This window comes from Sceloporus occidentalis, unplaced genomic scaffold (assembly GCF_023333645.1).
Source record: "Sceloporus occidentalis isolate IW3139 unplaced genomic scaffold, rSceOcc1.0.p SCAF_3, whole genome shotgun sequence".
Classification (NCBI taxonomy): domain Eukaryota; kingdom Metazoa; phylum Chordata; class Lepidosauria; order Squamata; family Phrynosomatidae; genus Sceloporus; species Sceloporus occidentalis.
This window is the reverse complement of record NW_028316983.1, coordinates 248,623,170-248,643,017: the sequence shown is the minus strand read 5'-3', so window position 1 is coordinate 248,643,017 and position 19,848 is coordinate 248,623,170. Positions and strand designations below refer to the sequence as shown.

The following is a 19,848-nucleotide window of genomic DNA, read 5'->3' as shown; positions in this document are numbered from 1 at the left end:
TAAAAAACAAGTCAGGCAATTTTTTTTACCCAAAAAGCTGCCTAAATGTGTCAAAACCAATGCAAATGGAGGACCAAAGGTTGGGAACCACTGAGTTGGAGCAACGCTTTGCCCATGGGTGTGTATGTGCAGACATGATGCCCACTGATCCCTGTGCCAACCAAAGGCGAGGGTGGCCAGGGCTCCTGTACCCCATACCTCTCTGTGCCCAGGGTCTGCCGCCAGGCCCTCTTTTTCCCGTGGGGCATCCGGAAGAGGCAGGGGGAGGACACTGCCAAGGCAGGTTTCGATCAGCTCAGCCTTCTCCACATCGCTCAGAGGTGGCTCCAGGACGCTGGAGGAGAAAGTTAAGGGCACCAAGATGGAAGGAAAGGAAACAAAACAAGGGGGAAATCAGATCTGGAGAAAGGCATGTGCGACTACTTGAGAAATATCCACTGGATGGAATCTGTCTTTTGAGAAGAATGAAAAGGGTCAATGTAATACATGATTTCTGTCCTATAGGGAAAAAAATGAAACATCAAACATATCTGGCTTTTTAAAAGCATTTGGTATTTGCAGTGTTCCTCACCATTCCTCCATTATGGATGAGGTTCATGCTTAATTGGCCTTTACAGGATTCGATGCCTCATGTCAAAATATTTATCAACTCCAAAATCACCTGAAAGACTCAGAAGGCAAAACTAGGAGTCGACTTGAAGGCACACAACACACACAGAAACAAGTGTGCAAAGGATAGACTGCAGACTGACTATTCCTAGGAAGGCTCAACAACAATGGTCATCTTAATAGTTCTGAGCGTTTGATTATTTAATAGACATCTGACTAATGATGTTTCAGAAGGCAGAACATCATAAGAGTCTTGGTGGTCCAATCTGGCCAGGGCACGAAGGGGGACTCACTGCACCCGTTTTCCCAGTCCATGGGTCCAAAGTTGTGGCTGGATGGAGGGCAGAGAAGAGAAAGGATACACCAGGTACATGCAGGCCATCATGGCTCTCTGGCGGATGGGAGTGCGCAAGGAGTCCAGAGGTTCAGCTTTGATGAAGTCCTGCGGAAGAGGAAGAGGAGGAAGAGGGGCTGGTGAAAAGCCAACGCAGCCACAGCCGGCCCTGGATGACCACCTGGGGTCCATTGAAGGAGATGGCTGAGCCCATGTTTGCCTTGGGGATTAAGAAACTGGGGGAGGGGACTACCTCATGCTGGGCCCTGTAGGGCCTTGGAGAACTACATCTCCCCTTCCCCAATCTATTTGCAGTGCCTTGGGGAAGTTATTAGCACACCCCTTTGACTTTCCCACTCAAACAGTCTTACTGATTCACCATTCAGTAATTGATTCTATGGTCTTAGTCTAGCCACAACCAACTAACTGGACTCCATCTGCAGGTGTATCCCCACAACACAGACAGAAATATATACAAACACATGCCCCATTTATCGCCCCTTACCATCATCTGAGATACAAGCTCAGCCTTGCGGGAGAAGGTGAAGTCCCCAGACTGGGAGCTGGCACAGATGGCCTGGCAAATCATGCAAATGCTCCGGATGAGACACAGCTTCAGGGTTAGGTCCTGAGGGCAGCGATCCCATTAGGCAGGGCAGGAGAAAGAGAGACAGCATGGACAGATCAGAAATAATTGATAAGCACAACTTTTCTAAGGGGTGGGCAGGCTACGTAATATGCTGTGATATTTGATTGGTATCTTTAGTTGCTTATATTTGCTTGTTGTCCATAATGATTTAATAAAGGACAACAAGCCTTGACGGTCCTTCCCCTGCTAACCCCCCCCCCTCCAGGTTCCCCAGAGAAGTCCAGGTTGCAGCCTCACAGCCCTTTGGCCCACTGCTGGGAAAGGAAGGAGGAATTGGTGCCCACCTGTGCATGCCCACCCAAAGTCCAGCTGAGCTCAGCCAGGTTCAAGACTCAGGTCCACTGAAAGTCAGTGACCAATGTAGTGCAAAAACCAGAGACCTGTACAAGCTTAGAGGCCCCGATGATGATGATGATGATGATGATGATGATGATGATGATGATGATGATGATGCAACAAAAGCTTCTGTGGATTATGGCCCAGGCACATGAATTTTTCTCCTCAACTAGGCTGAGTCTCCCTTATCCAAAATGGTTGGGACCAGAAGTGTTTGGGATTCAGTATTTATTTATTTATTTATTTATTTATTTATGGAGTTTGGAATACCTGCATTTGCATATATACACATAATATCTTGGATATATTAAACACAAAATTAATTTATGCATAGTATTCATCTTATGCACATTTCCTAGGGGTAATTTTATGCCAGGGTTCAAATCCCAGCTCAGCCATGTAAACCCACTGGGTTGACCATGGGCAAGTAGTAATCTCTCAGCTTGAGAGGATGGCAAAGGCAAACCCCCCTCTGAAGAAACTTATCAAGAAATCCCCATGATAGATTCACCTTAGGGTCACCACAAGTAAGAAACGAAGGCACACAATTTACAACAACTTCATACAACATTTTTAATGATTTTGTGCACGGAGCAAACTTGGTGCACACTGAACCACCAGTGTACTCTCTAAGCCACCCATGAAAAGAGTTTTGGAATATTTCAGATTTCTGGATAAGGGAGACTCAGCCTGTATATCCCCCCACCGTTCCCAAGGGCTGAAGGCTGAAAGGGAAAAAGTAGAAGCCAGTGGACAGAGCCCCAGGAGTTTCTGCTCCAGAGAGCAGAGCAATAGAGAAAGGTGGGACCCTAACTTTGGACCTTGATCCAGTGACCTGCGCATGGAAGAATCAGGGACAGAGCTTGCGCCACACCAGAAACCTCCTCCAGGCGGTGGAAGATGACCTTCCCCTTGGCAGATCAGGCTCTGAGAGCAAAGCAAACTTTGGGGAAACTTCATGTTGACCCTATGCTGATTGATGGGTGTGCAGCCACAGCCTGCCCTGCTGGCCTTCTTCTATGTGGGGTTCCAGCCTGTTTTCCCACCCCAAAAACACCCACACATCAGGCTGTCCCCCCCCCCAGTTTTTAGGGTTGGGTCCCCCAGGGAAGTGGGGCCGCCACCCTCGCAACCACCCAGCACATTCCCACAGAGGTTAGTACAAAGAGACCAGGAAGAAAAAGGCATTAGTGAACTCTTACAGATTCGCACACAGCTCCCTTTGTGCAAGGGGCAGGTATGGGGGGGGGGGGGCTTCACAGCTGCTGCTCATCTGGGGGAAGGCTCCTGCCAGAATTGGGTTAATCCTGCCATGATTCTGTTCTGTTTGACTTGCTGCCCTGAGTCTGTCCTGGTTAACAAATGCCATGATTCTAAACTGCTTTATATGCTATGTGTCTTATAATAATAGGCCTAGGTCATACCTGTGCTGAGCCCCCTCCATTTTTGCGAACTTGAGATCTGCATCCCTCGCATATTCGCAAGTAGGAAACAGGGGGGGAAACAATGGAGCATGTACTGCATTGCTAATGGGGCTTGAATATATGTGAACTTCCATTTTCACGGGGGCGGGGGGTCTGGAATGGATCCCCTGCAAAAATGGAGGGGCAAGTGTATATATAGGCACAGCCTTTGTAAAAGGTGGGTGGGCCATGTAAATATACTTTGATATTTGATTGATATATTTGGTTGCTTATATTTCCTACTTGTCCTTTATGATATTCTTACTGGTTATTATACTGGTTAATGGGCATATGAGATTTGGAATGCGTATCATATGAAGGGGCATGTTGGTAAGACACCTGTTTGGGAGACAGATACAACAGGTTGTTATCCTCAAGGCTGTGCAAAAAGGATCAATGATGGATAACAGAGAAACTACTAAGGGCTTTTATATGTCAGAAATACAGGAGTTGAATATTATGTGTTTGGCATCCCAGTGTAAGGCTGGAGAAAAGACCGTTCAGCTGCATGCCCTCCAGAGCGGCTTCTCTGGGAGGGTTTGGACCCTGGCTTGGTTCTACCGTGACAGCTGCCAGGAGGTGGGAGCAAATGTAAACCAGCATAGTCCCCAGGGGTGCTTTTGGTTTTTTGAGTTCAACAGTGGAACACACTTCCTCGGAGTCTGGTGGAGTCTCCCTTCTTGGAGGTCTTTAAACAGAGGCTGGATGGCCATCTGTCATTGGGGATGCTTTGACTGAGAGTTCCTGCATGGCAGAATGGGGTTGGACTGGATGGCCCTTGGGATCTCTTCCAATTCTACGATTCTATGAACCACCATACTCCCTTGGGGGAGAGCAGCCCTAGGGGTGGCAGTTTCCTTGCTTTCAATGCACTGTAACTCATCTTACTCACTGTAACAACACAATTTTGCACCAAAATATGGCATCACTGTTTTTAAGGGTGCTCTGGAGGTCCCCAAGAAGTCTGTGGGTCCCACGATTCCCACCTGGGGGGTGGAGATGGGTGGGATACATTCCAAATATACTGAAGGCCACCTCCTCCTCCTCCTCCCCCAAACCCCACTTTGATCCTTCAGACTGGAAAGCAAACTCCAGACTGCCTACTGTAAGGTGCGACACTCACAAACTGCTCCTCCCTTCAAAGGTTTGCCAGATGTCAGTTTGGGAAGCAGAGCTGGTCCGATATCTCAGTCTGCCCTAGAGAGGAACAGGTTGGCTTGTTCTGGGCTATCCTAGAGGGTAAGATCAGGTCTACTGGTTTTAAGTTACACAAGGGTAGATTTTGGTTGAATGTTAGCAGAAGGAACTTCTTAAGGGAAAGAGCAGATGGACAATGGGACTAATTGCCTAGAGAAGTGGTGGCTCTCACTTTTGAAAAGTGTCTGGAGAGCTACCTGCTGGGGATTCTCTAGATCAGTGGTTCCCAGAATTTGGTCCTCCAGATGTTTTGGACTTTAGCGCCCAGAATTCCTGACTGCTGGCCAAGCTGGGAGATGAAGACAAAAGTTTGGGAATCATTGCACTGGATGGAGATCTTGCATTGAGCAAGGGTTTAGTTGCAATGGTCTTTGGGTGACCCTTCCACCTCCAGGATTCTGTGGTTCTAAGTCCTGGGCAGCCTTTCCCTTTCCCCCACTGCCAGAAGGGAATAGTGCCTTCCTATTCTATGCCTTCTTGGAAAAGTGGAGGATATAAGGAGCTGCAAGGAATTCTGCTTTTCTTCCCCCTGTCCTTGCTGCCATGTCTCCTGTGAGTTTGATCCTACAAGCTTGCTAGAAAACAGAGAGAGATAGGCAGACTGAAAGGACAGAAGAGGGCAAGGCAAGGGCCTCACACTGTACCTTGGTTTCTACCTTTATTCCCAGAACCTGAACAAAATAAAGGAGACACAGGTTAAGGATTCAGGGGGCTCATGACGCAGAGTCCTGACTCTCTGTCCCCCTCCCAGTCCCACAAAAAGAAAGAGAGACCCACCTTTGTGTTGAAGTAAAGGAAGACATTTCGGAGGATTTCAGCGTCCATCCGGGCCAGCACCAGCTCTCCCGGCGCATGCCTGGCCACATAGCCGTAGCATAAGATGAGGGTGCTCTTGACCTTCTCCACCTCATGGTCGCTGCGATCCTGGGGGCAAGGAGAGGCAACCAGGAGGCATTAAGGAGGACTGCAGGGCCCCATGGCCTAATTCTTAAACTATTGGCTGTGAGGCTGGGAAGGACTCCAAAGCCCATTTGCCCATTGGCAAATGCTCAGCTCCCTACAGAGTATCATGGCAAAGGGAAGGGAGGGCTGGCACTCACCTTGAAGATGCTGAAGAGGCCTGCAGACTTCTTGAAGACGTCCGACTTGACAAACTCCTCCAGCTTGGTGAGGGCATCATCCAGGTGGGTTACCGCACAGAGCCCCAGGCAAGAGGCAAGACCCTGGAGGGGAAGGGAAAGGAGAGCAGAAGAAGTCTGACTCGGTTGCTTGCTGCCATGGGAAGCAGCAAGCCTGGCCTGGGAAGGCTATGCCAGCAGACCCCTCAAACCCCTGCAAGGTTGGGCAACAGCAGCCTTCTCCTGGTACCAGGCCTCTTCGTTGATGGAAAACCCAGGGTCAGATGGATGCAGTCAGAAATGCCCCCAGAACACCTTCCGAGAGACAATGGTTCAGCTCCTGAGATACCAGAAACGCTCCAAGGATCCACAAATGGTCCCAGTTCAGAGGCCAACATGTGGGGGACACCTGCTTCTTGAGAGCCAGAAGCTGCACCAGGCCTCTCTGTCAAGAAGGCCTTGCTCCAGCCAGCTCAGACTTCAGCCTCCTTCCCTCACTGCCCTCTGGTCTGAGTTTCACTGCCCCTTCTGACTCCATCGTAAGGGGGCAATAAGCAGCTTGCATCTCAGCCCAGAAAAACACACATGGTCCTGGGTCCCATCCTTGTTCATGTTCAGCAAGATGGCAGTGGACTCTGCTTTGTGGAGATTGGATGTCCACTTCTTGGTGTGTTTCATCTGTGGGTTTCTTGAACTGGCTTTAAGGGATTGGATCAGATGGCCCTTGAGATCCCTTCCAACTCTGATTATAGAGGAGCTACCACCACTACCCACTTCCCTAGCTTCCTTACCTCCCTTTCGGCCTCCTCCTGATAACGGGCTGTTTCCAGGAGCTCCTGAAGCTGTTTCCGCACCAGATCCTTGTTGGCACAGGTGGCTAGTGCAGTCCCAATGCATTTGTAGAGGAAGTTCTGGTGGAAGATAGAAGAGATGTGAGCAAGACCAAGGCATGGCAGCCCTGGCTCTGCCCCCGTAAGTAGGAGCCATTCTGGGGAGCTCTAGGTACATGGAAGCAGCCCCAACAGAGCCTTGCCCATCATGGCCCAAAGTAGGAAGGACTCCGTGGTGCGGCCGGGCACAGCCTTGGCCCAGAGTGATTTAAACGAGCCAGATTCTTCCAGCCTCCAGCCCACATGCCCATCCCAAAGCAGGGAGACTCAAGACTGCTTCTGCTGGTTAGGAGGAAGCGGAGTTGAGCCTCTGATTCTGCAAAAACTGGTCCTGGTCTGACTTTGGCTCAGTTCAAGTGACAGACCTTCTCCAAAGGCGATCCGTTGTAACTGTTCAGCTGCCGGCACATTTCCAGAATCAGCTGAGAAGTCCAAGAAGTGTCTGAAATGGTATCCAGGGTCTCCTGAAGAAACTGCAGAAAGATGGGTAGTATTAGGCAAATGCAAAGTTTTCAAATGTATGGGCTTTCTTTAAAGAGGAAAAACAAAAGGAGACAAAGTCCCACGTGCTTCATGATAACCAAAAACTTTAATTTTTTAAAAAGCCCAATGTGTTTCAGCCTTATCACTAACTTGCCTTCTTTGGGGACTATTCAATTCTCAGAAATGTCTGATGGTGCAGTCCACACTCTCTATAGAAGTGGACCTTTGAGGATTAGAAGGTTACTCCTTCTAAGGATACTGCCTTCCTTCTAACACTGCAACTCCCAGCAGCTCCTTAACCAGAGGTGGACCTTTAAGGAGGTGCTGGGAGTTGCACTCCAGCAGCTTCTGCAGGGCCATGCAATTCCCAGCCTTGCCTTTTCCAATGTCTTACATGCCAAAAAAAATTCTGTCTTTGCAAAGATTTCACGCTGTTCATTTCCTATGATAACGGAGATTGTCAAATCCACCAGTTAATCAAGTTCAGAAATTCAGTAGTTAAACAACTCAGCAAACCTTTCTTCTGTAGCTATAGATCTGCACCAGAGACATTCATTGTCATAACTAAACAGCAAGTGTCAATAGTATCTAATTTAAAACACCCATAATTTCAAAATACTGGTCAGTTCACAGTTGATTTGTTACACACTCAAAACAATTTTGGCTCCCCCCCCCCCCCCCCCCAAATACTGCCCTTCTTTGTTCTCTCCTTCAGTTCTTCACCAGCTGAATGAGCCTGGATGTTTCGGTCTATACCCAGCCGCTCCCTTCTACTATCATACTGGGTGACAGTCATTCCCTTTCACCATTTCTTACACTGCATATCCCATCACTGTACTTTAGCCTGCTCCTAAAACCATGGCAGGAAAGATGCAAAAGCTGCTTACCTTCAGCAGCTTTTCCTCCCACTCCTTCTGGAACAGAGAGGACTTTGTGTTTGCTGGAAGAGGCAAAAGAAGAAAAGAGGAGGAAAGCCTTATGGTCAAGCAGAAGAAGCAGCCACCTCATTCAAGGAGGAGGATGGCTTGGTAGTGCTCCACCACTACCCTCATTGATGTCTCAACCCCATCCCACTGCTGAAAAGATCCAGCAAGGGCTCAGGATCTATTCTTCAGGAATCATGGCCCTTGGATTCTCCGCATTTGATGAAAGGATAGGGTGCCCAAAATGGTGGAAGGTCTGAAAATCACCAAACCCTCTGAGGAGTGGCTTGGAGAGCTGGGTAGGTTTAGCCGGGAGAAGAGAAGGTTAAGAAGGAACAAGTCTGGTTTAAATATTTCAAAAGATGTCATATCAAAGGAGGAGTAAGATTGTCTTTGCTGCTCCAGAGACTAGGACTTGGAACAATGGATGAAAGCTACTGGAAAAGAGATTCCACCTCAACATTAGGAGGAACTTCCTGACAGTTAGGGCTGGTCGACATTGGAAGACTCTTCCTTTGGGGGACTTTGACCTTAGAAGGTAGATTGCTGTGGGATCCCCATGAAGGCTTATGGCAGGGAGGGAAGGCAAGCAGATGACTCTCCCTCCAGGACTAAAATCTGGAGTCCCCCAATGAAGCTGACCGACACCAGGATGGGAACACGAGAGATATTGTCTTTGATGAAAAGTGGTGTTTTTTACCACCGTCTGAATGAGACACGCAGCTTTTCAAAAGAACCACCAGGTTTAGAGGAGACAGGCCTACAACAGCCCACATAGGGGCCAAGGAGAGCGCCCCACATGGGCAGCAGCCAGACTGCTGGCGGGAGCCCCAGGCAGACTCTGTATCTATACATCACTGGCCTTAAGGGAATTGTACTGGTTGCTAATAACACTTCCAGACTCAAGATGCTGGGGAGGGTATTTAAAACCCTCAACAGCTTAGAGTCCCGATACTTGGAAAAAGAGCCTCTCCCTCCCCATATAATCTTCCCAAAGGCTTGAAGTTGCAGGAGGGGCCCAGTGAGGGCAATACGGCGTGTGAGGGCCAGGGCTTTCTCTGGGGTGGCATCCCAGTTAGGGAATGCCCTTCCCTTTGAGGTTCAATTGGCACCAACTTCAGCACCAAGCTAAGCCATGGCTGTTGCTTTTTATTAAAGGTCTAGCTCAGTAGTTCCTAAACTTTGGTCCGCCAGGTGTTTTGCACTTCAGTTCCCAGAATTCCTGACTGCTAGGCCAAGCTGGTTGGGGCTTCTGGGAGCTGAAGTCTAAAACACCTGGAGGACCAAAGTTTGGGACTTACTGGAGCCATTTAATTCCAAAACTTCACATGCACAGGGTTTTGAATGGCTTTAAATTTAAAACTATTTAAACTGTTCAATATGCTTCCTAGCTGTTGCCACACTACGGAATTAATGCAGCTTGGCACCCCTTTAACTGCCATGGTGCAAGGGTATGGGATTCTGGGATTTGTAGTTTGTTGTGGCCCCAGAGCTCTCCGATGGAGAAGGCCAAATATCTCACAAAACTACAAATCCCAAAATTCCATGGCAGTTCAAGCTGTGTCAAACTGCATTATTTCTACAGTGTAGATGCAGCTTAATCCTTTTTGTTCTTTTAATTTGTTTTTAACTGCATAAAGTGATTTTACTTGTATGCTGCCCTGAGACCCTGTCAGTATTGGGGAGAACATAGATATATTCAATATATATCTATATGGTGACACCAAGGTGAACCTATCATGGAGTTTTCTTGGCAAGTTTCTTCAGAGGGGGTTTGCCATAGCCATCCTCTGAGGCTGAGAGAGTGTATTTGCCCAGTGGGTTTCTGTGCCTGAGACGAGATCCGAACCCTGGTTTCCAGAGCCATAGTCCGGTGCTCAAACCACTACACTATGCTGGCCCTGATATCTACAATAGAAAAATTAATAAAGCTTTGCTGACTCGCAGAGGGGAGCAGCTGCCCCTTTACCTTCCAGGTGTTCCACCAGAGCTGGGATCTTCTTGCTCCAGAGGGGCTTCAGGGCCTTGTGGACGCTGAGGTTGAGGATGTTCAGGAGGCGGAGGGAGGCTGCTCCCCGGCCGTCCCCCAGGTAAGGCTGGGAAGCCGCCACCTGCGTTGGAAGGAGAAGCTGGGACTGAGGGGGGAATGCGGGCGAGAGGGTGACCACGATGCCCCACTCCCCTCTCTCTTAGAAGCCCCCAAAGCCTTTCAAGGCTGGGCCTTTCCTTGGCATGTCATGGAAGAGGCTTCCAAAGCAGAAGGACAGGGCTGGTTAGCTGTGATGGACAGGGGACAAATAAATTCCCCATTTGCCCAAAGGTCCAGGAGGCCCAACAGCAAAGGAGCTGACCGATGGGGACAGGAGGTGATGCCTCTGACTGGGGTTGGGACCCCATGGAAGCCCCACTTTTGCAGCCCCTGAGGATCCACATTGGATCCCTGGTGGTGCAGCCATAGTGGCAGACTGGTTAAATGGCCAAAGATAGAATGGAAATGGAAAAATTATGACATGGGAGAAATGGACAGAGTGACAGCAATGTTAAACAAATATATATATATATGGAGAAATGGTGCAAAGAATGGAAAAAAAAACATTATTAGATAATCTAGAAGAAGAAAAAAGAAAGAACCTAGAGTCTCAAGTCAAAACTACACTTGATGGGGAATTATACATATATAGCTTTCTTTTAGAGAAACTAGGAAAAGAATGACAAAAATCTCAGTATTAAAGGAGAAATAAGGGGAGTGCACTCAACAAACAAAGTTGTTTTGTGGGGTTTTCGGGCTAAGTGGCCATGTTCTAGAAGACGTTTAGCTGATGCTGGAGAAACATCAGGAAGAAAACACTTCTAGAACATAGCCCAAAAACCCCACAAAAAACTATGGATGCCGGCCACGAAAGCCTTCAACTCCATAACTTAAAGGTCATTATTTACTTATTTTTTATGTATTATGGAAAATGGGAAAGATGTGTTTAATTTATAAAATATGAAATTACAGTGGACCCTTGTTCTCCGCTGGGGTTTGGTTCCAAGGTCCCCCGTGGATAACAAAATCCATGGATGCTCAAGTCCCATTAAACATATTGACATAGCAAAAGGGTGTCCCTTAAAAAATGGAAAATCAAGGTTTGATATCTGAAATTTATACTTTTGGGAAACATTTTCAAACCGTGTATGCTTGAATCTGTGTATAAAAAATCCGTGTATAAGAAGGGCCGACTGTAAGTGGAATAAGGGATCAAGGTATTAGAACCCAGTTTTGGAAATGACTCTTTAGTTAAGAATGGGGGAAGGAATCTGAAAGAAACAATACTTTCTTTTGGGGAAAACAAGAAGTTAAAAGCCCAACTAAGGATATATATATCTTAGAAGCAGGAAGGAAAAGCAAACTTTGATTTGACTATTGTATGACAGACAAATGTGTAAAATATAATAATGATGGAAATAATGTAACTTGGCATGATTTTAACAAATAAAAAATGGGAAAATATTGTTATTTTTTTAAATGCCAATGCTGCTGCCATTCACAACAACAAGGCTGTGAGTTCAATCCCAGCCAGGAGCTCAGGGTCAACTCAGCCTGGCATCCTTCCACTAAAATGAGTATCCAGTTTGTTGGGGGCAAATGGCTTGCACATTGTAAACCGCTTAGGGAGCGCTGATAAGCGGTATAGAAATGAACTTGCTATTGCTACTGCTATATTGCCCAATCCTCACAAATGAAAAACAATTAGCACAATTTTCCAGTCATTTTTTTTGCCTGAGAAGCATATCCCCGAGATGGTCATCTTTGCTTTGATTGTGTATTCCTGCATGGCAGAAGTGAGTTGGACTGGATGGCCCTTTGGGGTCACTTCCAACTCTAGGATTCTGGGATTCTCTGAAAAGTGTGCGCGCACAGACTTGGGAAACCAGAGCCCCACTGGATCCTGGTCTAAGAGGAAGAAACAGCACTTACCAGCAGCCTGGCCGTCAGGGCAAATGGGGACGGAAGGCCTGCTGCAAGGAAAGAAAATGAGAGCTCAGATTAAAATATCTGCATGCGAAGTAAAGGGCTGGCATTCTCAGAAGGGGAATAATAATAATAACAATAATAAAACGTATTCGTTTATTTAAAATCTCTGACACGGAACAGCAACACTGCAAGGTGCAGAATGGAAACTGGCAGGAATGTATGCAAAGCCACTGCTGCGATGGCTGCTTTTGAGGAGGACAAAATTAATGAAATAGAAAAATAGCAAATAGGTTTTATAGCTAGAATGCCTAGATCTAGATGAGGATGAACTAGGGGAAAGGACTGTTTGTGTGAAAGGTAACAGAACAGGTCAAAGAGATCTTTTCATGGCATTCGGGGCCTGTTTATTGCCCTAAGTGTCTGCATTTGATGTCTGCCTTTGCCCAAAATAAGGAAAGCTGGAATGCCATGCTGGGACAGTGAGTCAAAACAGTCCTGATATGAGAATTGATGGTGGTACCCACGAGGGGCTTGGGAATATATAGTTTTTTTAACCAATGATTGAGAAAGATTAATTGTATGTATCTTATCAATGTATGGCTTGGGGCTTCTTTCTTTGAATTCCTATAAAAAGGTACGTCACTTGTGTGCCTCTGAAGCCAGCCGGTTAATAAACTGCTGAACTTTCATTCTCTTCTTGGGCTCCCTGGCTTGTCTTTCTGGAATATCTGCAATATTTTGACCAGCTACAAAAAAGGGGCCACATGGCAAGTCTGGGATAGAAGGGGCTCAGCAAATGGAATCAAATCTGCTAAGCAGATGCAACCCCATTTCCTTAAGTTCCAGGCCACCGTCAAAAAGAGCCTGCAACTGAGCAGACCTTCCAACCAAAGTCCTCCTCCACTGAATGCATCAAAGCTTGTCTATTTGCAGAAACAAAGACTAAGAAAGGACCCAAGGACCCCAAGCAAGCCCAGCTCCTGCCATGGCCGGATACGCACCATTGTTGTTGTAGGGGAGCTGGAAATCGGCCCCTTCCTCCTCTTGCCTCTGGGCAGCCAGAAAGATGAGGCTCTTGCAAAGCGGGGTCAAGGCGTTGGTCAAGTGGATGGGAGTCACAAACGCCAGGAGGTACGGCCAGAGAACCTGAGGGAGAGGCAGAAGGAGAGATCCCAGTAAAGCTGGGCAAAGGACTGGCCGCTCAACAGAGCCAGAGAAAACCTACCACCTGCCCCTTCCTGGCCTCTCCATCCAAACCAGATAGACTTCTCCAAAGTAGGACCAAGTCAGGGAAAGGGGCTTGTTTCTTCCAAGCTCTAGAGAGGCTTAGGGTTGGGGAGTGAAGCTTCTTTGCCTGCAAAACCAGGCCTTCCTTTGCTCCCAGCACTTGTGGGCTTCTTGCTCTCCTCACCTCTATTTTGGCCTGATGCCCCCAAGCCAGAGTCTCCCAAATGGTGCAGAATCCCTGCAGAGGCTTGGATGCCAAGCAGCCTCTCTCCAAGGATACATCCACATCGTCATACACTGAACCTGGTAGCATCCACACCATAGAATCATAGAGTTGGAAGAGACCCAAAGTGCCATCCAGCCATGCAGGAAATCTCAATCAAAGCATCCCCATTGACAGATGGCCATCCAGCCTCTGTTTAAAGACCGCTAAGGAAGGAGACTACACTGCACTCCGAGGAAGGAGTGTGTTCCACTGTCAAAGAGCCCTTACTGTTAGGAAGTTCCTCCTAATGTTGAGGCGAAATCTCTTTTCCTGTAGCTTGCATCCATTCCTCTGGGTCCTATTCTCTGGAGCAGTAGAAAACAAGCTTGCTCCTCCTCAATATGTCATCCCTTCAAGTATTTAAACAGGGCTTTCATATCACCTCTTAACCTTCTCTTCTCCAGGCTAAACATCCCCAGCTCCCTAAGTCTCTCCTCCTAAGGCATGGTTTCCAGATCTAAAAACTCTTCCTGATGTTGATGTCAATTTTCTTTTTCTGTAGCATGAATCCATTGCTTCAGGTCCTATTCTCTGGAGCTCTTACTGTCTGGAAGTTCCTCCTAATGTTGAGGTGGAATCTCTTTTCCTGTAGTTTGCACCCATTGTTCCAGGTCCTGTTCTCTGGAGCAGCAGAAAACAGGCTTGCTCCATATTCCACCTGACCCCCCCCCCCCTTCACATATTTAAATAGGGCTATATTCTCTCCTCCAGGCTAAACATCCCAAGTTCCCTCTCCTCATAGGGCTTTATGCTTTCCAGACCCTTTACCATTTTAGTCACCCTCCTTAGGACATGCTCCCAGCAATCTTAATACCCTGGAAGTTGCTTCCTGCTTGGCAAATGTCTGCCTGCTCCTCATATGATCCTGAGAGGCCAAGAAGGAGCCAGAAATCCTTGGCCACTTCTCAGGTTACAGATGAAAGGAAAGGGTACGAATTGGTTACCCCCCCCCCCCCCAGTGCTGTTTTCAAGCCTGACCAGCAGCAGCCTTAACTTGCAAGTAGTAAATCTGTAATACCCCAGATGCCCCCCTCCATGCATAAAGCAGCCATCCCACCCCTCCGCCTCCCAGGGCAGACTCACGTCGGCCATCCTGTCCACCGTGGTGCTGATGAGGAAGAGGGTGTTGACGCTGATGTCCCTGACATGGCTGTCGGTCAAGTCCTCCGTCTCCAGGGAATGCCGCCGGGGCACCTGCGGGGACTGAGAACAAACATCATACTTAGTCTGTTGTGGGTATTTTGGGCTATGTGGTTTTTCAGAGAAGATGAAGATGCCAGCCAGAGATGCTGGCAAAACGTCAGGAAGAAACTCTGCTAGAACATGGCCACGTGGCCCAAAACCCACAAAAAACTATGGATGCCAGCCATGAAAGCCTTCGACTTCACAAACATGATACTGCTGGACACAAAAGTATTTTCAAGGATTTGGGCTTTGTTTCCCAAGTTCCTGAGCCATTAAAATTGAAGTCATTCTATAGGTTAAAATCTCTGAAATCCAGTTGTGAGTCTGTCTCGCTTGTTTCTTGTTAGCTGCTGGCATTGCAGGACCAATGTCATAGTTATAGGAATAGGAATAATTCTGAAAATGACTGTCCTACCATGACAATATCCATTTATCTAACAAAAATGAGGATGTTTCTACTGGAATGTCACAATGACTCTGTTCTCTAGGAATAAGGCCTCGCAACCTGTGCAAAACCACTCTCCCCCCCAATGCACACTTTCTCTCTGTTCATGAAATGCTGAAAGTTGTCTAAATTGGTGATGCTTCCAAATAAGATTTGTCTATCTGATGACCTCTGGTCTTTCAGCTAGACTGGAGGCAAGGGCTGGCAGGTTGGAAGGAACCTCTGGCCAAAGACTTTGTGTAGTACCTTCCTATCCAGCTCTGTGTCCTACTCAGAGGAAATAGTGGGGCTAATATTTTACCCCAAACCCAACATCCGGTAGTATGATAGGAGCACCTGAAGGGGCTGAGCAGAAGCATCATACCGAGCCGAGACATGTCCAACCACCCACAGCCGTCTATCTTCCACAAGACCATTAGGAACCGCAGCCGGAGGGCATGCTAGGACGGTCCTTGGCAAGCCCACCTGCCCCACTGCAGCCAGCTTTCTCCCTCTGCACCCCATTTATTTATTAAAATCCTCTGACTTCAGGTCAACATATCATAAAATCAGTTTAACTGATTTAAAATGTGTTATATAAAACAGTAAGAAATAATTTAAACATACTAAAAGTATAGTACACATAAATTTAAACATAAGAATACCATCACACACAATCTGACAAGATGAAACAGGGCAATTAAAATTGGGCAAAACTGTCTCAGACAATAGAACTGTAATGCATGTGCAATTTAAATTATATCAACTAAGCCTCCACGTTTTCAACAAAAAGCCACGTTTTTGGTGGGTTTTTTGGGCTCTGTGGCAATGATCTGGAAGAATTTATTCTTGATGTTTCGCCTGCATCTGTGGCTGGCATCTTCAGGGAACGGTGCCATGACAGACCAACACAGAAATGAACATATAAATCATTTCCTCTCACCCAAAGTATATATACTCCACTCTCTTCCATGCCAACAACCTCTGAAGATGGCAGACACAGATGCAGGCGAAACGTCAGGAATAAAATCTCCCAGAACATGGCCATATAGCCTGAAAAACCCACAAAAAAACTATGGATGCTGGCTGTGAAAGCCTTAGACTTCACAAAAAGCCATGTGTTCCACACGGTGCTGGAATGACCCCCACATTGACATCAAATGGGCCTCTATAAAAGAAGGTGTTTTTCACAGTTGAGGTGCTACAATAGAGGACCATTAGAGGAGCCCCGTCCTGTACTTCAGTTGGTAACTCAGACATGGCAAGGCACCGCGAGGAACAGCACTTGAATCCATGGGAGTCGGTCAGTCTATTAGCATCCATTTAGAAGGCACCAGAGGAATGGCTCCACTGCCCATTGGAACCAACCCACCCACTTGCCAAGTTAGGATGCTGGTACCCAGTGGTCCCCAAACTGTGCCCTGTGAGGGATTTTGGACTTCAGCTCCCAGAATCTCAAACCATTGGCCAACATGGCTGAGGCTTCTGGGAGCTGAAGTCCAAAATCTCTTAAAGGGCAGTTTGGGAACCAGTACGCTACACTGAAGAAATAATGCAGTTTGGCACCACTTTAAGTGTCATAGCCCCATCCAACAGATCTGCAATTTGGTAAGGAACCAGCACTCTTTGGCAGAGAAGGCTGAAGACCTTGTAAAACTAGACATGCTAGGATTCCCTAGGATAAAGCTACAGTGCTTAAAGTGGTGTCAAACTGCATTATTTCTACAGTGTAGATGCACCATTAGCCCTCTCAAGACCTGGGTCAGTGCTGTGGGACACCCTGAGCAGGTGGTCCTGGAACAGCTGTGCTCCACCTGCACCCGGTGACCATCTTTGGCATGAGCCTTACCTGGTTGACAGGGAGGGCACATTGCCGGATGAGGAACTCCATCAAGGCTTCTCCACCTGGCTGCTCCAGGTATCCATGGTGGGCCATTGCGCTGATCACGTGGACCACCGCCCGCTTCACCTGCAAGGGAGCAGCCAAGGAAGTTGCCAGGGAGATACCAGCCAACATGCCCACACAGGCCTCAAAACTTCAAGACACACCAAGCAGGCTGGAAAGGACACGGTGCAAAGTACAGGAAAAGAGAGTCCACCCAAACATTAGGAGGAACTTTCCTAAGAGTAAGAGATGCCCCACAATGGAAGATGCTGTTTTGGAGATTGTGCTGGAGTCTCCTTCTTTGGAGGTTTTTAAACAGAGGCTGGGTGTCCATCAGTTGGGGGTGCTTTGATTGGATATTCCTGCATGGCAGAAAGAGGTCAGACTAGATCTCCCTTGGGATCCCTTCCAGCTCTAGGATTCTAGAATGAAAAAAAAAAGCTAAAAGATAATTCTTTGGAGGTTCTTAAACAGAGGCTGGATGGCCATCTGTCACAGGGAGGGCTTGGATGGTGTCATCCTGCAGAAGCAGGCTGCACTGGATGACTCCTAGGATCTCTTTCAACTAAGGATTGAAGATGGAGCAAGCTTCATTTTTTCTGCTCCAGAGACTAGGACATGGAGCAATGGATGCAAACTACAGGAAAAGAGATTCCACCTAAACAGTGTAGTGAAGTCTCCATCTTTGGAGGTTTTTATGCAGAGGCTGGGTAACCATTGGTCACAGGGAGGGCTTGGATGGTGTCTTCCTCCATGGCAGAATGAGGCTGCAACTGGATGGCCCCTTGGGCTCCCTTCCAACTCTAGGATTATATGATTCTGTGACTGTTAACCCCCTCCTTTCCATAAGCACCTTCCTGAACACTGGGAACTTCGGAGACACTTCCAGAGATAGGGAAGGCCTTCTCATTGGCAACCTCTCCCTAAACAATCCTCCAAGGAGGGCTTGCTGGGCACCAGGCAAGGTCTTTCAAAATGATCAGGAAGGCAGTTCTGAATCTGCCCCTGCCTTATCTTGCTGCTGTGCCATTGCACTGTAAATTGTTCCTGTATCTGCCTTTTATTGCCAGCTGCCCCAAGCATACTGGCTGAAGGAGAGGGAAATAAATTGGCACTATAAGGATAGCTATTGTTGTTGGTGTGTCTTAAGTAGGGTGATCCATAGAATCATAGATTCTGTTCCCAAGGTGAACTTATCACAGTTTCTTCCTGGCATGATTTCTTCAAAGTTTGCCACTGCCTTCCTCTTAGGACAAGAGTGTGTGACCAGCCCAAGATGACCAGGTGAGTTTCCATGGCCGAATGAGAATTCAAACCCTGGTCTCCCACCTTGTGTGCTAGTCTAACACACAAACCACTGACTCTCAGCTCCAAAAAACTAAAGAACTAAATATAGATACTACATTTTCCCCAAGAGGACAGGGATGTCACATTGAGGAGGGAGCTAGCTTGTTTTCTGCTGCTCCAGAGAACAGGTCACAAAGCAATGGATGTAAGCTCCAGGAAAAGAGATTTCATCTCAACATTAGGAGGAACTTTCTGAGAGGAAGAACTGTTTGACAGTGGAAGATGCTGCCTTGGGGGATGGCAGAGTCTCCTCCTTTGGAGGTTTTTAAACAGAGCATAGTTGGCCATCTGTTTGGGGTGTTTTGATGGTGTCTTCTTGCATGGCAGATGGGGGTTGCACTGGATGGCCCTTGAGGTCTCTTCCAGCTCAATGATTCTATGAAAAGAAACCAGCACTAAGCCCAGGCTAGGTCAGACAATGAACAGGGAGGGAAGAAGCCTGGTTGGCACGTGGAGAAAGCACAGGCAGAGTTGTCCCCCAACACACACACACACACCTTACCTTGTTGCTGTTGTCCTGCAGAGGCAGCTTCATGGAAGACAGGATGAAGGGTTTCTTGATCTCCATCTGAGAAGCTGGGCAGAAAAGGGATGGAAATCAGTGTGCCATGCGAGGGACCCTGCACCTACAGTGGGGCATAAAGCCTCAAGCGCCAGATCACCTGGGCAACAGGGAAGGAGTTGGAATCCCACCCCAAAAAACTCTTCTGATCCATGACTTTGAAAACTGGATAATGGGGGCCCATTTGAGAGGAAGGAACAGACTTTGAACCAGCCCCCCTCCCCCTTTGCAAAACCTTGCAATGTCAACCCCCGCTTTACCAACTCAGTGGATGGCATGAGAACAGACGGTGAAGTCTGAAGCAGCCCAAACCACAAGGAAAGGAAAACTGGCTTCTGTGTAGAAGGGGTTCCACACCCTCATTCCACTTCTGTCTCCTTCTCCTCCCCATTTTAACATTCTGCAATGTGATGCTGCCTACAGCCCCACACTCCCAACTTGTCCAGCTCTGCTTTTTCAAAGGAAAAGCAGGAGACCACAGCTGTGACTGCAAACCCTTCCCTTGCCTCTGCTCTCCGCAAGGGATGAGAGCAAAGCCTCAGGCTTTGTGGTTCAGCCATGCATATGCAGAAGCCACCCGAGGCTCCAGCAGTGAGCTTCGCTCCAAAGCACCTGAAGACCGCCATGAGCTTTCCGGCAACCCAGAAGCGCCATACCCACCATGGCCTTCCTGCATCTCCTCAGCTGCTTCAGTACAACAGAGGAAGCATCTCAGGTGACTCAAGAGATCATAGAATCATAGAGTTGAAAGAAACGCCAAGGGCCATCCAGCCCAACCCCTGCCATGCAGGAACTCTCAATCAAAGATAGTTGGCCACCCAGCCTCTGTTTAAAAACCTCCAAGGAGGGAGACTCAACCAAAATCTCCAAGGGAAAAACTCTTACTGTCAGGAGGTTCCTCCTAATCTTGAGCTGGAATCTCTTTTCCTGGAGCTTGCATCTATTGTTCCGGGTCCTGTTCTCTGGAGCAGCAGAAAACAAACTTGCTCCCTC

General features: G+C 47.7%; 1 protein-coding gene across 5 annotated transcripts in view; it reads right to left on the bottom strand.

The window, feature by feature from the left end:
* The window catches only part of MROH1 (maestro heat like repeat family member 1), an 85,060-nt gene that overhangs the window by 32,047 nt on the left and 33,165 nt on the right, over positions 1-19,848 (bottom strand). For 2 of the 5 annotated variants that reach the window (XM_089518165.1, XM_089518164.1), the window contains exons 12-26: positions 18,796-18,869; positions 16,911-17,030; positions 14,536-14,655; positions 12,962-13,106; positions 11,964-12,004; positions 9,972-10,113; positions 7,967-8,019; positions 6,962-7,069; positions 6,498-6,617; positions 5,689-5,811; positions 5,366-5,512; positions 5,233-5,259; positions 1,449-1,571; positions 972-1,051; positions 199-334 (exon numbers count right to left, since the gene is read on the bottom strand). In XM_089518165.1, coding sequence (XP_089374291.1) covers positions 199-334; positions 972-1,051; positions 1,449-1,571; positions 5,233-5,259; positions 5,366-5,512; positions 5,689-5,811; positions 6,498-6,617; positions 6,962-7,069; positions 7,967-8,019; positions 9,972-10,113; positions 11,964-12,004; positions 12,962-13,106; positions 14,536-14,655; positions 16,911-17,030; positions 18,796-18,869 — 1,559 coding nt within the window. The remainder of the gene's footprint in view (positions 1-198; positions 335-971; positions 1,052-1,448; positions 1,572-5,232; positions 5,260-5,365; positions 5,513-5,688; positions 5,812-6,497; positions 6,618-6,961; positions 7,070-7,966; positions 8,020-9,971; positions 10,114-11,963; positions 12,005-12,961; positions 13,107-14,535; positions 14,656-16,910; positions 17,031-18,795; positions 18,870-19,848) is intronic. The other 3 variants (XM_089518166.1, XM_089518167.1, XM_089518168.1) reach the window with 3 other exon arrangements.